We start from the raw sequence: 16,692 nt of genomic DNA on the forward strand, positions 1-16,692 counted from the left end.
CTCCTTCCTGCAGACCCATATGTGGAATCAGAGGCAAAACCCTCATCATTAATTTACCTGGGAGCAAGAAGGGCTCACAGGTAAGCAGTCTGTGTGTGTGCATGTGTCTTTGCGCATATGTATTCTGATCACTTCCACTTACGTTAACCCTTCTGAACGCTCAACGAATGAAGTTCTGTACAATTCTCAGTAGCAATGTCCGATTAGTGAACTAATCATTCTTTTGAGTTAATCTGTTCAACCGGTTCACAAAACCGTTCTGAACGATTTGTTTACAAATTGAACTGATTGTTTGAGTGGTTCTCATTTAGACAATCGCTCCGGTTGGAATAGCATACTAGCATAATACTTTTACTATTTCTGCCATAGATAGATAGTGTAGAAATCTTAAGATTAGTGTGGTATTCTGAACATAGCTAATGAGTTGTTCTTAGCAGATCTCAAGTCAACAACTCAGTGAACCAAATATGTTAATGACTTGATTGTATCAGCAAGTTTTATCAGCATTTATACACAATACTGTTGTTTCATTTTTTTTTAATGCAAAAACAACACATTTTTATATTGTTTTTTATGAATGTAAGTTATATTTCATTTCTAAATGAGCTGACTCATAGCTGCAACTAACTGAACTGTGATACATGAAAGTACATGACATCAAAATGTGCTAATATATGGCTTAATAGCATTTATGTGACATTTTATAGCGTGTAAAATGCCACGTTGGGAAAACTGGGACCAAATGATGACATAAATAATTTTTAAGTGTTTAATTGAAAAGAACTGTTCAATTGGACCTATTCTTCCCATCCATGCTCTCCAGTTTACATCCTCACTCTTAAATTGGATAAGCCCCTCCCCTTCCTTCACCTCTCACACACACTTTCACCCACGCTTACCATTTTAACATTGTGGCCAATCCTATTACAGCTCCTTCCTACGGAGCTTTGCTGATAGGACCGTGGTAATAATCTCCATTACCCATCAGCCCCAGTCATGGAGCACTCCGCTGTCACTGGCGCTTTGAAGTCCACAAGCCGAACCGATAAGGAGATTAAACTTTGAAGAACCCCCTGTATGCTTGGTCCAGCTCTCCTCCTCTCCCTGCCTAAATAAAAGCATCCCTCCATCCCACATCCACGACCCATAAAAGCTACCTCCTCTCAGCCCTGGCTCCTCACTGAGAGGGACTCTTCTGCTGGACTGAGTTTTTTTTGCTTTTAAAATGGAGGCAGACACAGGCCACCACAGTATGAGTTTATAGAGAGACACCGATACAGATAGAGATACTGCAAAGCTATTAGATTATAAGGTTTCAATATATCTTTCAGCAAGTAATGTGAAAAAGAGAGTTTTCAAACTAAATGAATGCTGAGATTTTATACATTTAAAGTGTATAATTTCAGAAAGAGTTGATTGACTTTTCTTTAGTTTAAATCGGTCTGTGCTTACTGTAATTCTAAACACTCCTCCCAGTGGCCAAAGTGATAAGTGTTGTTGGGCGTATGAGCACATGTTAGCTCCATTTTCCGGGTGTTATGTCCACTAAGGGGTACCAAAAGTGAGTTGTGAAGCGAGTTGTTTTCAGATATACAGGCAGTAATACAGTGATGAGGAATACGTATTTTATAAACTGTACCCTCCAACCCAAATCCCAAACCTAAGCTTAACCATCAGTGGAGTAAAAATTTCATGTTAGAGGGAAAAATGCAACCTCTGAATTGCACTCGTCACCGCTAATGCGAACGCGAATACTTTCTGGTTACAATTTGCTAGCCGAACTGTTGCTGACGCAACAAGCTTCCGGTTGCACCACAGGGAAAGGTAAGCACACTGGAGCTGATGCAATGTCTGATAGAAGATTCTGCTTGTCAGTGAGTCGGCATAATGTGGCCGATCCTAAGGTATCGGAACTATCAAAAATAACATGCCAACTTTCCATGTGATCATGTTGGTCATTTCTGCACCACAAAGGGTTTTGCACCATGTCATCAAAAAGAGTTGCAGAAATAATGATTGTTGTCAGACAGGTGTCCTGACCACTCCCCCTCTTTTCCATTGTTTGGACAAACAGATAGTCTGCCACCAAATCATGCCATTGGTTGAACCAGTGTTGCTGTGTTCAACCAATCGAGCCACAGTGTTTAAACGAATGTATTATGAATGGATTACTTATAGTTGTCTCTGGATATTAAGATGGGATAGGGGCAAGTATTTTAACAATGTTTTCAGCGTCAAGTAATTTTTGTCCTCTCTGAAAATATTGTGTGATATGCTAAAAACACGATCTGTGATGTCTAGTTTTGTGCCACTTTATTTGGCCATGATTGGTTCGGACACGGTGTTGGTGTCCAGACAATTTGTAATGCTGCAGATCTGAATAAGAGCTACTTATTAAGAGTTTGTGAGAGTCCTGACCATTTAAAGTGATTTGGGGTGGCAATGGTAAAGAATTGATTCTGGATCCGATTCTAATTCCTCTTAATGATTCTTGTTCCTTAAAGACTGTAAAGAAATACTCTGACTTAACTAGCCAGCTAAACTCTACCTCGCAAACATAGTATTCTTTGGCATAAATTTTGTAAATCTATCTAGTTCTCATCTATAATACGTGTGCTACAGTTGTTAGAACTGCACATATTCAGCCATGTTGCTTTAATGCAGCGGTTCATGCGTCCATTTGCAGTTGCTCTTTCGGCAATCTAAACGCTTTAATTTCTGTTAGTTCCAGGCATCCAAAGATCATCCAGCCGCCGAACAACATAGTTCACATTTTAATAATGACATTTTATGACAATTGTGTTAATGTTAGTAACGTTAACCATGTTAAAGTCACTATGAATGAAGCGCCTCCCGCTGTTGTTCTAAATGAGTATGACAACTACAGTAGTAGGAAATGTTCAAGGGACAAGTATGAATTAATATTAGTTGTACTAATTATTTAGTAATAATAATATTATTAATACTAAACTTGTTATAACTCTGTGTCCCCGTGAAACATCTGACACCCTATGAACCATCAGCGAAACATGATCAAGGGGTACCGACCCAAGTGAGATTATCAGGGAGCACCCCCTGGACAGTTGCCCACTTTAAAGATCAAACTGCCCCCCCCCCCCCAGATCACATCCTAGTACCCAGTCCCCCAATTCGGTTCCTGTATGGACCTTATTCAGAACAGGTTCTCTGTTCCCAACCCTAAATGAAAAGTGGCTTCTTAGGCACTAACATTTCATTCTATACACTCATTTACACACATTGGCATGTCCCTGTCTGGTCAGCCTGTCTGAGTTGCCCATCACTTTTACTAAGAGCTCAGGTGCCATTGCCTACAGAACAGTGTGCTCAGATCTAAAGTGTCAGCACTCACACGCAAACATGCACCTCACCTTGCACCACAAAGACAAAAATAGACCATCTTATGCACCACGAGGACATGAGGTTGCCCCTGGACTGTTGATGTCTCCACACATTAATCTTCGTTTTATCTCTGAGTTACCATAATGGAGAGATGCAACCATATCAGACCTAGGGTGAGCAACACTCCAGCGGATAAACCCTGCCTGGACCTGTCTGTATCCCCTCTGCCATCCTCTCTTTCATTATTATTAATGTCTTCAGCCAGAAGTACTTAAGAAATGCGGTTTACGAGCAATCCAGTTCGGCCACCTGTGTTAAGTTCTCTTGCTGTGTCCTTATCAGGCTTCAACCCCTTAAAATAGAGTCTGTACAATGGTATTAGAAATTCCATTAAGTAATCGCCAATAGGCTGGCCTGTATGTCATCTTATTAGGGGATAGATAGTGGGCCATCACTAACACACTGTTAGGATGGAGAAGAACAAGAGGGATTTGCGCTGTGAAGACCTCAAATTACTGCTAAACGGTACACTTAGCTATGGAGATGTTTGCAAGAGCTGGAAAAATTGTACTCTGTGGAGATTCAGAAGCACACTTACACTGTGAGGCTGGTTGTGTTTATCAAATAGGTTCATGCATTTTCACAATTCCTCTTTCTCAGTTCAATTAATTTAATCAGTGTGGACAATATGGAACAAGTTTATTGCAATCACACCACATTATTTTATATAATGTTAGTCATATTTCTATGCCAATCCCCAAAACTGTCAATATGGTTTGACTGATGAAAATTTGAAAAGGACAAGGAAACACATTCATCTTCATTAATGTTAATTTCTGTGCATTGATTTTTATTGATAAAAAAAAAAAAAAAAATTCAAAATATCCTGATCTTGTGCAAAATTTAGTAATACTGTTCAGTTGTACTTACAAAATAATTTGGAAAAACAAAATATGCAAATTATATTTTCACTGTAGCATTAATCATTTTAGAACTTCTTTAGCTCATAAAGTTTTTTTGTATTATGTTTTTGTCAGAGACATACAGTATTTAGATCATGTTGTCTGTCACACTAAATGATAGTGCATCACAACATGGAATAATAACAGAATTGAGACTATTTATAAATAGCGTATATACATTTTAATAACAAATTGAAGAAAGATATCCAATTATTTTGGAATAAGAACCTTTTTGTTGTTAATCTTCACATAAAAAACTAAATATACGGTATTTATAAAGCATAAAACATGTAAAATATACTGTTGTTTTACTGATTTATTACAGAGTTGCTGCTTCATCATACCATTAAAGTAATTGTTCACCCAAAAATGAAAATTCTCTCTTCATTTACTCACCCTTATGCCATCCCAGATGTGTATGACTTTTTTTCTTCTGCTGAACTAAAATAAATTTTTTTTAGAAGAATTTCTCAGCTTTTTTGGTCCATACAATGCAAGTGAATGGGTGCCAAAATTTTGAAGCTCCAAAATCACATAAATCATCATAAAAGTAATCCATAAGACTCCAGTGATTAAATCCATGTTTTCAGAAGCGATATGATAGGTGTGGGTGAGAAACAGATTAATATTTAAGTCCTTAAGTAAATTCTCCTCCCTACTCAGTCAATCTCCACTTTAACTTTCACTTTCACTTTCTTCTTCTTTTGTTTTTGGTGATTAATATTCTTCATGCATGTCGCCCCCTACTGGGCAGGGAGAAGAATTTCTAGCAAAAAGGACTTAAATTTTGATCTCTTTCTCACTGACATCTGTTATATCACTTCTGAAGATATGGATTAAAACACTGGAGTAGTATGTATTACTTGTATGCTGCCTTTATGTGAGCATCAAAATGTAGTCACCCATTCACTTGTATTGTATGGACCTACAGAGCTGAGATATTCTTTTAAAAATCATCATTTTTACTCTGCAGAAGAAAGTCATAAACATCTTGGATGGCATAAGGGTGAGTAAATGATGAGAGAATTTTCATTTTTGGGTGAACTAACCCTTTAATGTCATACCACTTTATGTCACATTTTATTTGTCATGCAGTTATTTTTTTGTGGACTGGTACAACTTTGAGTCATTATGGTCAAATTTTCGTACATTACCTGAATTACTGTACCATGGAGCTCCAACTTGACATAAAGGAAAATGTTTTGGGACTTAAAAGACCTTCTTGCTATTTAATTCACAGCCTCCCTCTTTCTCGCTCTCTTTTTTCAGGAGTGCTTTCAGTTCATCCTGCCCGCTCTGCCGCATGCCATAGACCTGCTGCGGGACGCTGTAGTGAAAGTGAAGGAGGTACACAACGCTCTGGAGGACCTGCCGTCACCTCCTCCACCCCTCTCCCCTCCACCCACCACCAGCCCACACAAGCAGACAGAAGACAAGGGTGTGCAGTGTGAGGAAGAGGATGAGGAGAAGAAGGACAGTGGCGTGGCATCCACTGAGGACAGTGGCTCCTCTAACATCACAGCAGCTGCTATTGCTGCTAAGGTTAGCGCTGCTATCTGCTAAACAACGTGTTAAACCATCACTCAGACTGCTGAATTAAACTGGCTCAAGCTGTTCCTGTTAATACACTACATGGCCAACAATATGCGGAGACACCCATCTAATTAACGGTTTTGGCTATTTTATTATTAATGTGTGTGAAGTCAAGTATATAAATCAGGACTCATTAAAAGTTTGCACCTAAATTCATTGTAAATTTAGGATAAAGTTTCACTAACAGAAATATTCGGATCAGGCAATGGTACAAACATGCCTGCAAAATCTGTGCCGAATTTGTGCAATTTGCATATTGCAATTCTGTTCTAATGGGACAGTTCTGAGCACTTTATAGCGGAGGAAGCTGCAAACCACCACGAACTGACACACTCTGCCGGAACTGTTCAGCATCTCTCCTCAACTGTGATTCAGACATCTGACTTATCTCTTTAACATGCTGAAAGCACGCTTGACTCTGTCACGTATATAGATATATGGTAGGTTATAACACTTTATAACGTTTTGTCATTATTGATCAATATAAATCTCTTTCAAATAAAATGCAGTTTACCGCCTGCTTTTCTCGTGCGGTAATAGCGTGATTCTAATTGCACTGGGCAGACTTTTTAATTTACAAAGAAAGGAGGCATGTTTGCGTGGAAAGTAATGAAGGACGGGGAGACGCAGTGCTGTTTTAGCACTTTTTGCACCTGCTAAAGCTGGATTGTGAATGGTTTGTTAAGAAAGAAATGCTTCATACATATTATTATAGTTATAAAATTTTCATAAAAAAAAAAATATGTGTATATATATATATATATATATATATATATATATATATATATATATATATATATATACACTGGCGGCCAAAAGTTTGGAATAATGTACAGATTTTGCTGTTCCGGAAGGAAATTGGTACTTTAATTCACACAAAGTATAGTTAGGACATTACTGATGTAAAAAAACAGCACCATCACTATTTGAAAAAAGTCATTTTTGATCAAATCTAGACAGGCCCCATTTCCAGCAGCCATCTTAGAATTTCTTAAACTACTTCAAAGAGTTCTCATCAAAAAATCCTCCATGAGCAGAAATGACTGCTTTGCAGATCCTTGGCATTTTAGCTGTCAGTTTGTCCAGATACTCAGGTGACATTTCACCCCACGCTTCCTGTAGCACTTACCATAGATGTGGCTGTCTTGTCGGGCACTTCTCACTCACCTTACAGTCTAGCTGATCCCACAAAAGCTCAATGGGGTTAAGATCCATAACACTCTTTTCCAATGATCTGTTGTCCAATGTCTGTGTTTCTTTGCCCACTCTAACCTTTTCTTTTTGATTTCCTGTTTCAAAAGTGGCTTTTTCTTTGCAATTCTTCCCATAAGGCCTGCACATCAGAGTCTTCTCTTTACTGTTGTACATGAAACTGGTGTTGAGCGGGTAGAATTCAATGAAGCTGTCAGCTGAGGACATGTGAGGCGTCTATTTCTCAAACTAGAGACTCTGATGTACTTATCCTCTTGTTTAGTTGTACATCTGGCCTTCCACATCTCTTTCTGTCCTTGTTAGAGCCAGTTGTCCTTTGTCTTTGAAGACTGTAGTGTACACCTTTGTATGAAATCTTCAGTTTTTTGGCAATTTCAAGCATTGTATAGCCTTCATTCCTCAAAACAATGACTGACTGATGAGTTTCTAGAGAAAGCTGTTTCTTTTTTGCCATTGCTGATCTAATATTGACCTTAAGACATGCCAGTCTATTGCATAATGTGGCAACTCAAAAACAAACACAAAGACAATGTTAAGAGTCATTTAATGAACCAAATAGCTTTCAACTGTGTTTGATATAATGGCAAGTGATTTTCTAGTACCAAATTAGTAATTTAGCATGATTACTCAAGGATAAGGTGTTGGAGTGATGGCTGCTGGAAATGGGGCCTGTCTAGATTTGATCAAAAATGACTTTTTTCAAATAGTGATGGAGATGTTTTTTACATCAGTAATGTCCTGACTATACTTTGTGATCAGCTGAATGCCACTTTGGTGAATTAAAATAACAATTTCCTTCCGGAACAGCAAAATCTGAACATTATTCCAAACTTTTGGCCGCCAGTGTGTATGTGTGTGTGTGTGTGTGTGTGTGTGTGTGTGTGTGTGTGTGCGTGCGTGTGCGTGCGTGTGTGTGCGTGTGTGTGCGTGTGCGTGTGAGCGTGTGTGTGCGTGTGAGCGTGTGTGTGCGTGTGAGCGTGTGTGTGCGTGTGCGTGTGTGTGCGTGTGTGTGTGTATGTATATATATATATATTCATTTATTTATTTATTGATTTTTTTCTAAAATGTTATAACTAAGTGACCCTGCAGTCTTACTTGTTGCAGAGTAACAAAAATGATGCATGTTATAGCTTGATCTGGGACAGATTCTGCTTAAAAACACAGTTTTAATGATATGTAGAGTAGTGTTCAATATGCACACATGGGTGTGTTGTTCAGGTGTCTACATGAATATGTCCATGTAGTGTTTCTAAGGCTAGCTTGATGCACTGAATTGTATTTGTATCTAAATATCAGACTTTCATCTGTCTCACAAACAACCAGTTGTTTTGTAAGTTTAAGACTTCTGTTTTTCTAATCTTCTTGTGTCCTTGATATTCCCATCATCCATGTGTATTGTGTTTGTGTAAAGTCTTTTGTCATTTTTATGTCTCATGTTCATCATCAGAGTATGAAGTCTCATCCCAGTCATGCTGTTGTCATGGCGAAAGGTGGGCGGCCCTTGACTGCCTCCATCCCGCCCACCTCCATTCCCTCCCATTTTACCTGCTCCTGCAGCAACACGGTAAGCCACACCTATTTATCTCCCCTCCCACATTCACCTGTCCTGCTATTTCACTGGCCTTTTGAACATCCAGTTTTACATTTACATGTATTCATTTAGAAGACACTTTTATCCAAAGCGACTTGATGAAGGATACAACATGAGCAATTCATTTTAAGAAGACAGTAACACAAAAAGTGCTGCATTACAACGTTTCAATTGCATTAGAAAAGTACTAGCCAATAAGGAAAGTAAAACTTTTTTTTTATTATGAGTGTATGGTCAAGTGCTCATGAAAAAGTTGTGTCTTCAGCTGTTTATTGAAGATAGAGAGGGAGTCTGCTTCTCGAATGGAGTTGGGAAGCTCCTTCCTCCATCGAGGTACGGTGAAGCCAAAAGACCAGGAAAGTGATTTGGTGCCTTTTTGTTTTGGGATCACAAGGCGCCAAACATTTGCAGACTGCAACCTTCTGGTGGGAACGTAGCTCTGCAGGAAAGCTTGTAGGTAAGCTGGCGCAGACCCAGTGACTGTTCTGTATGCCAGCATCAGAGCCTTGAACTTGATGCGTGTAGCAACTGGCAACCAGTATAGAGAGACAAGGAGGGAGGAATTTGCGCGAATTTGCGCTGTGCTGCTGCATTCAGGATAATTTGCAGAGGCCTGATTGCGCATGCAGGAAGGCTGGCTAAAAGAGCACTTCAGTAATCCAGTTTAGATATGACAAGAGACTGAATAAGGAGTTGTTGCATGTTCAAAGAGGAAGGGTCTTATCTTTCTAATGTTGTAGAATGCAAATTTACATGATCAGGATGGTTTTGAGAGGTGGTCGGTTTTAGAGCCAACATATCAAAGAGCTTAAATTTCACAAGCAAGTTGTAATTGGTTTATTTGATGTTGTAAATTTAGTGGATAGACTGTTAAAGGGATAGTTCACCCAGAAATGAAAATTATCTCATTATTTACTCACCCTCATGATATCCCAGGTGTATATCACTTTCTTTCTTCACCAGAACACATTTGAAGAAAAATAGAAAAATATCTGAGCTCAGTAGGTCGTTAAAATGCAAGTGAATGGAGTTCCCTATCTGTCACTCACTCGACGTTGTGTCGATGTAGTGACACTAGGAGTCACTCTTGGGAGCCCCAAACTTTTTTGAAAAAAGGCCAATGAGAATTGGCGAGTGGAATTTGCATGCCACTCCCCCGGACATACGGGTATAAAAGGAGCTGGTATGCAACCACTCATTCAGATTTTCTCTTCGGAGCCGAGCAGTTCTATTCATTGAGCTGAATTCATCCGCCGAGTTCATTCACCTCTCTCTGCTGAATTTTACAGCGCATTTCAGCGGCTTCTCGCCCTCTGCATCTGTGGTTTGCAGAGAACGCCCCTGGGCGCTTCGGCAGAACATTTAAAAGAGTATATTCTAAAAGAGTATATTTTCTTTCTGAAAGAGCAGCACACATGGAATGTCTTTTTAAAGATGACTTTCCGTTTGTGTGTTATTCCTGGTTGCGGTCGTTATCTCTCCACTTCCGACGGCCACGATCGCTGTCTTATGTGTCTGGGCACTGCCCATGCAGAGACATCGTTCATGGATGAGTCATGTCCTCATTGCGAGAACATGACCATGGCAATGTTGCGGTTGCGGCTTGCTTTCGTAAGAAAAGCAAGAGCAAAAAGCATCCCTGCACCGGTCCTTCTACCTATGGGTTTGAGGCCGCATCGGTTAGCACTGGGGGCGATTTGGGGACATCAATGGGACCACCTCCGCCTGGTATCCCCCCACGGAGCTCCCATTCCCCAGCACGCTCTCTTGCCCTGATCAGGCTCTCGCACGAGACCGCCGGCTCATCTCAGCGCGAGTTCGACTTCTTGTTCAGAGCTCGGGAAGACGATGATTTATCGAGTGCAGCATCGGAGAGCGGGCTCATCCAGTCTGACGCAGAGGCTTCGGCTGGGCTTCCTCCTTCGGGAACGGTCGCCCAGTCTCACGACGACGCGGAAATGACGGACATGCTTTCCCGGGCGGCCGCGAGTGTCGGGCTAGAGTGGAACCCTCCACTCTCCCCTGAACCTCGCAGCTCAACGATTGGTTCCTGGGCTCGGGGCGCCGCCCACGGCCACGCCCCACCCCCATTCCTTTCTTCCCGGAAGTGCACGAGAAGCTGACGAGATCGTGGGAGGCACCTTTTACTGCCTGGTCCCGGTCTTTCAGCTCCCCCGCTCTCACTACCCTCGATGGTGGAGCAGCCAGGGGGTATACGGTGATCCCCCAGGTGGATAAGGTGCTCGCGGTACACTTGTGTCCGCAGAGCGCCGCCACCTGGCGCGGGCACCCGAGGCTCCTGTCCAGGGCCTGTAGGTTTACATCGTCCCTGACGACTGTGGCCTGCGGTGCCGCTGGACAAGCCACCTCCACCCTGCACGCAAGCGTTCTCTGTCAGCGAATCGTGCCTGGAGTTCAGTCCGAGTTACTCTCACGTGATCCTGAGACCCCGACCGGGCTATGTGCCCAAGATTCCCATGACCCCTTTTAGGGATCAGGTGGTGAACCTGCAAGCGCTGCCCCAGGAGGAGACAGACCCAGCCTTGGCGTTGCTGTGTCCGGTGCAAGCTTTACTCATCTATTTGGATCGCACGCAGAGCTTTAGAAGCTCCAAGCAGCTCTTTGTCTGCTTTGGTGGACAGCGGAAAGGAAGCGCTGTCTCCAAACAGAGGATCGCCCACTGGGTCATTGATGCCATTGCTGTGGCATATCAAGCTCACGATATGCCACCCCCTGCGAGGTTACGAGCCCACTCTGCCAGGAGTGTGGCAGCCTCCTGGGCCCTGGCCAGTGGCATCTCTTTGGCAGACATCTGCAGAGCAGCGGGCTGGGCAACACCCAACACCTTTGCGAGGTTCTACAATCTCCGGGTTGAGTCAGTTTCATCCCATGTAGTGGCAGGCACAAGCAGGTAAGTTCCAGGACAGCTGGCCGGGTGTACCGCTTGCGCATAGCGCCTTTCCCCTCCCTTGAGGGGAAAGTAGTTTGACTCCCAGTAGTGTTCACAGACTGTGATCCCTGGATGACTTCCTCCTTAGCCCTGTGGCAGTCGAGTTTGCAGAGAAACTCACTGCCGGCTCAGTAAGTGCGCTGGTAAGGCCCTGTTCCCCATAGGTAACCCCATGTGTTATATCTTCCATAAAATCATTTCCCTCTTGGTAAACTACGTCTTCCTTGAGCAGGGGGCCCTCTACTCCGGTCGCCATGCTTGTAAAAACTCCTCCCCAGGACCTACCATGTGACTCTCCACATGACATACTTCCGACAAGACTCGGTAAGACCATGTGATGTATTTCCACTTGAAGTACCCATCCCCCCCCCACCCCCCCTCCACGGTATGGTCTCCGTGGTGTCTTCCCCTTGGGAGTGACACCCCCACCTATGTGGACACTCGCGGATCCCAGTCCGTTAACAAAATTCCACTCTTTTTGGGGAGAAAAAAGAGGGAAAATAGGCCTCGGCTGGGCTAGCCTGTCCCTATAGTTGGGCAGTTGACTTGTTCCTGATGGACCGTTCGACACTCATAAGAGCTTTGGGGGAGGTTACGTGATGGCCTGGTGTGCTGGCTATGAGGCACACAGCAGTCTGCCCATCACACACCACCAGTTCACATAACACATTTCAGCTAGTTGTGGCGTTTTGTATAGGGACCCCTAGTGTCACTACATTGACACAATGTCTAGTTTAGACCCCGCACCCTGTCTGCTCGTCACCAAGGGCATCCTCTTGCAGCAACAACACCGGCTCCGCCGCAGCCCGCCCCCGTGGCCCGGCTCTGGCGTGGAGCCCTCCACAGGAAGCAGATGCCACTCCTGGTTACTTTCGTAACCTCCATTCCCTGATGGAGGGAACAAGACATTGTGTCCCTCTTACCACAACGCTGAACTACCCGCTGAAATGACCGGGACCTGGTCTTGGCTCCTCAGCACAAAACCTGAAAAAGTGGTTGCATACCAGCTCCTTTTATACCCGTATAAAATTCCACTCCGCAATTCTCATTGGCCTTTTTCAAAAAAAGCAGAGGTGTTTGGGGCTCCCAAGAGTGACCCCTTGTGTCAATAGATTGACACAATGTCTCGTTCCCTCCATCAGGGAACGGAGGTTATGAAAGTAACCAGGACGATTTCTCTTTTGAATCTCCAAAAATCACAGACAGTCAGCATAAACGTCATCGATACTTCACCAGCTGTTAAATTAATGTCTTCTAAAGCAACACAATCGCTTTTGATGCAAAAAAGATAAATATTTAAGTACTTTTTTTTAACTCTAAATCATGCTTCCATTCTGCAGCGGTACGTGCATGTGACATAATCGCATTGGCATTGGAAACACGTGAGAATTGACGCACGTGCGTCACAGCCGGAAGAGCAACGCTGTTTACAAGTGAGGAGCAACGCTGTACAGTAGCTTGGTTGGTTTTGGTTTAGATCTGTATTTAACTGTTTCTTCACTCACAATGGTGCGATTATGTGCTCATCCTGGATGTCTCAAACGAGAGGAGAACGTGAGACTACGTCCGTAACATGGCAATGGAATATGTCACACGAGAGACCGTTTGGACTTCACCTTCTCGTGAACCCTAACGGAAGCAATGATTTATAGTTAAAAAGTACTTAAATAGTGATCTTTTTTCGAACCAAAAGTGACTGTATCACTTTAGAAGACATTAATTTAACCGCTGGAGTCGTATCGATGACGTTTATGCTGACTGTCTGTGATTTTTGGAGCTTCAAAAGAGAAATCTCCATTCACTTGCATTTTAACATCTTACTGAGCTCAGATATTTTTCTATCTTTTTTCAAATGTGTTCTGGTGAAGAAAGAAAGTCATACACACCTGGGATATCATGAGGGTGAGTAAATAATGAGAGAATTTTCATTTTTGGGTGAACTATCCCTTTAAGCTTATATTATACAAGAATTCGTTTCGATCTGATCTCATTGGACAAGTGGTAGTTAAAGTGTTGGGTTCAACAGTTTGTGTGGATGACACTCGTGAGGCATGGGAATATACATGTACAAATAGGCTATATCAAGACTTGGACAGAGATGAGTTTGTGCTGAAGTGCTCTTCTCACTCACATTAAATCTTTATTTCTCAAATGGCTTCAGATCAACAAGAAACTGCAAACACTGAACTAAATGCAGATTTACAATAATTAAAATAATTACTTCTCCCACATTTTATGGACATAATCTTATGTGTAAAATGTTTTGGTGCTGGATTGCTGTCCCCTGACGGAACTCGCAGAATGACTAAGTTATAGTCTAATGTCACATTGAATAGATGCTAAACATATTTAATCAACCACAGATTTTTGGCTTCATCCACAACCTCTTCCTTGTCTGTCATCTTTTCAAAGGCGAACAAGGCAAAGATGCACGTTTGTTGGTGTTTGTTGGATCAGTGTGAACACGACAGTTGTGTTTTTCAACATTCTAAATACAACAGCCAACATTTGAATGTTTGAAGTGTTGGCATCTGTTGGCATTTGTTGGAGCAGTGTGAACTGGCCTTTAGTCTGTGCGTTGCTCAGTGACATGCTGTGGTTGATTCTTACTTGGCTTCTAACATTTTGATATTGGAGCAAATCTAGACAAAATAATTGCCCATATTTTGTCTAAAATGTAAGTTACTTATACCTCGATATAGTGTATCTAAAATGTAAGTTACTGAAAATGAATTTCTTGTTTATAGAACTGTAAAAGAAATACTACACAAGCAAGAATTGAAAATGGACTGAAAATCAGCTGTGATATTGAGTATTGTGCATTTTATCAGTTTATTCTCTGGTAAGCAATGTTTTTATTGTTATTCAGCCTTGCCAGTTCTTGTAAAGCTTTTCTCCTGATAACAGATAATTTAAATTATCTCCTGTATTAGCTCTTTTATATAGTAATTATAATGGGGTCATGCAGGTTGGCATTACTGTGTTCTCCACAGGGAGTGCTCGTAGCATGAGTCTCGTGGGAAGGCAGAGGTTGAGTCGAGTGCTATTATTAGAGCAGGGTTAGCTTCTGTTCTGGTAATTAAAGTGCTTGCGGAGCTGCTCTTTCCTGTGAGGCCTTGATTTAGCCCCAGTGTTAATTAGTGCTCCGTTAAGCCCCAGCGTTACTGTGGAAGATCCCCATGCTCTTCACCCTTCTGCCCATCAGACTCCCTCTTAATCCCACCACCCTACTTCCAGAGAGCAGAGCTGCAATTTGGTACGGCACAGAGACTTGCCTGCTGGATCAAAGGCAGTGAGACGAAGTGAGACTCAGCTCTGACTACAGTATATATAAATAAATAAAATAAAAAAGACACACACCGTATTAGTTATGATGTTTCATATATTGAGTTCTTAGTGAATGCTCATTGATTCCTTATATAGACGTTATTCCAAAAGCCTATTCAGGACATTTGTTGCATTTAATTTTCCCCCTAAAATAATTATTGCACCAAAAATGAGTAATTTAGTTGCACAAAACCATATGCCACCCCCCTCTCTGATGCTTATAATTGAACAGCCTGTTTTTGCCTGTTGAATACTGTTTGAATGACCTTTCTTATGATTGGTTAACTTCAATAACAATAAGACATCGACTGATAGGGTTTTTTTTTTTTTTTAATGGCCGATGCTGATATCCAAAGAGCAGTGTAGCCGATATAATTTAATAGTTTGTAATAGTAAATGACAAATACATAAATTGACTATAAAATGAATTAACTTTTATTTAGCATTACATTTACTAAAATTTTCACACAAAACTTTAACTTTGTAAAAAAAGATTTTGTGTGTTTTAGATGGTAGATAGCAGTTTCTCCTGGTTTCTGTTACGTCCTCCCATTTTGTTTTCACATAAAGAAATTGTTAAACATTAGAAAAGTTGAAATAATAATAGTGCATAGAGTAGACAGAGTCTTTTGTACATACAGTTGTACATCAATTATACATACAGTGCACAGTGAATATGACATTTACCAATAGCACACGTGAAACACTTTTAAAGTACTTTGAAGTTACTCTATTGCTCTCGTGCGGATTCAGCAAGAGCAGCAATCTACTGACTGCTTCCAGTTTACTTGGCCTGGATCGCCTGCTTGGAGTGTCATGGACTGTCCGTTGCGAAGCATTCGTGAATCAGAGCTACACTATTTTGATCCAGGCTATTATAAAACACTCTTAAGAGGAATATATGTCAGCGCTTTTTTTGTGCATGTTTTTATGAATTAAATGTGTTCAAGCTAGATACAGTATCTACATATTTGCAGATGATACAGTATATGATAGAAGTATTATTGATATTTGCCTTTTTCTCATTAGACGAGACAGTTAAGAGTTACAGGGAACTGTACAGGGAAGAAGAAAGAGAGGGAGAATGAAATGTGTGAGGTTTGTGAGTAAAATTAGTTTAAATGAGCTTTCCGCATATATGCAGATGGTATATCATAGAGGCTTTATTGATATTTGCCTTTTTATCATTAGACAAGTGTGGTGGAACAACCCGCCACTCCCTCCCTTTCGTAATCGTCGGCCTGCCTCTGAGGGCCGTCCTTCAGCCAGGCTCACAACGGGAGTGGGCAGGAGAGAGGAAAGGCGCAATTTAATTAGCATCATTTGGGCAGCGGATGATGAGGCGCACCTGATGTGAATATTGCCTCATCACTACTGCAGTTAAAACACAGAGCACGCCACTCCTTGGGAGGTTAGCCTCTAACTCCAGTGCATGCATGCTGGCGGGTCCAGGAGCAGAGCAGGGAGTGTACCGGCCAATTTAGGTGTGTCGCCGGACAGCAACCTCAGAACCCCAGCACCAGTTAGACGTGTCGCCGGCACACTAGGGATGTCAGTCTTTGGTTTTAAAGTGAATCTATTCGTTTCACTGGTTTTCGATTTGATTCAAAAACGATATTTTGAAAATTCAAAATGATTTACTTTGATTCACAATGAAATTTGATTCGATTAATGCTTCATTTCAGCATTTTTTAAAA

At 41.6% G+C, this 16,692-nt stretch overlaps 1 protein-coding gene across 8 annotated transcripts in view; it reads left to right on the forward strand.

The window, feature by feature from the left end:
* Positions 1–16,692, forward strand: part of LOC127411258 (gephyrin-like) — a 137,956-nt gene that overhangs the window by 59,730 nt on the left and 61,534 nt on the right. For 6 of the 8 annotated variants that reach the window (XM_051646683.1, XM_051646685.1, XM_051646684.1 and 3 more), the window contains exons 6-8: positions 14–80; positions 5,592–5,864; positions 8,575–8,691. In XM_051646683.1, coding sequence (XP_051502643.1) covers positions 14–80; positions 5,592–5,864; positions 8,575–8,691 — 457 coding nt within the window. The remainder of the gene's footprint in view (positions 1–13; positions 81–5,591; positions 5,865–8,574; positions 8,692–16,692) is intronic. The other 2 variants (XM_051646688.1, XM_051646690.1) reach the window with 1 other exon arrangement.

Source organism: Myxocyprinus asiaticus, chromosome 20 (assembly GCF_019703515.2).
Source record: "Myxocyprinus asiaticus isolate MX2 ecotype Aquarium Trade chromosome 20, UBuf_Myxa_2, whole genome shotgun sequence".
NCBI lineage: Eukaryota > Metazoa > Chordata > Actinopteri > Cypriniformes > Catostomidae > Myxocyprinus > Myxocyprinus asiaticus.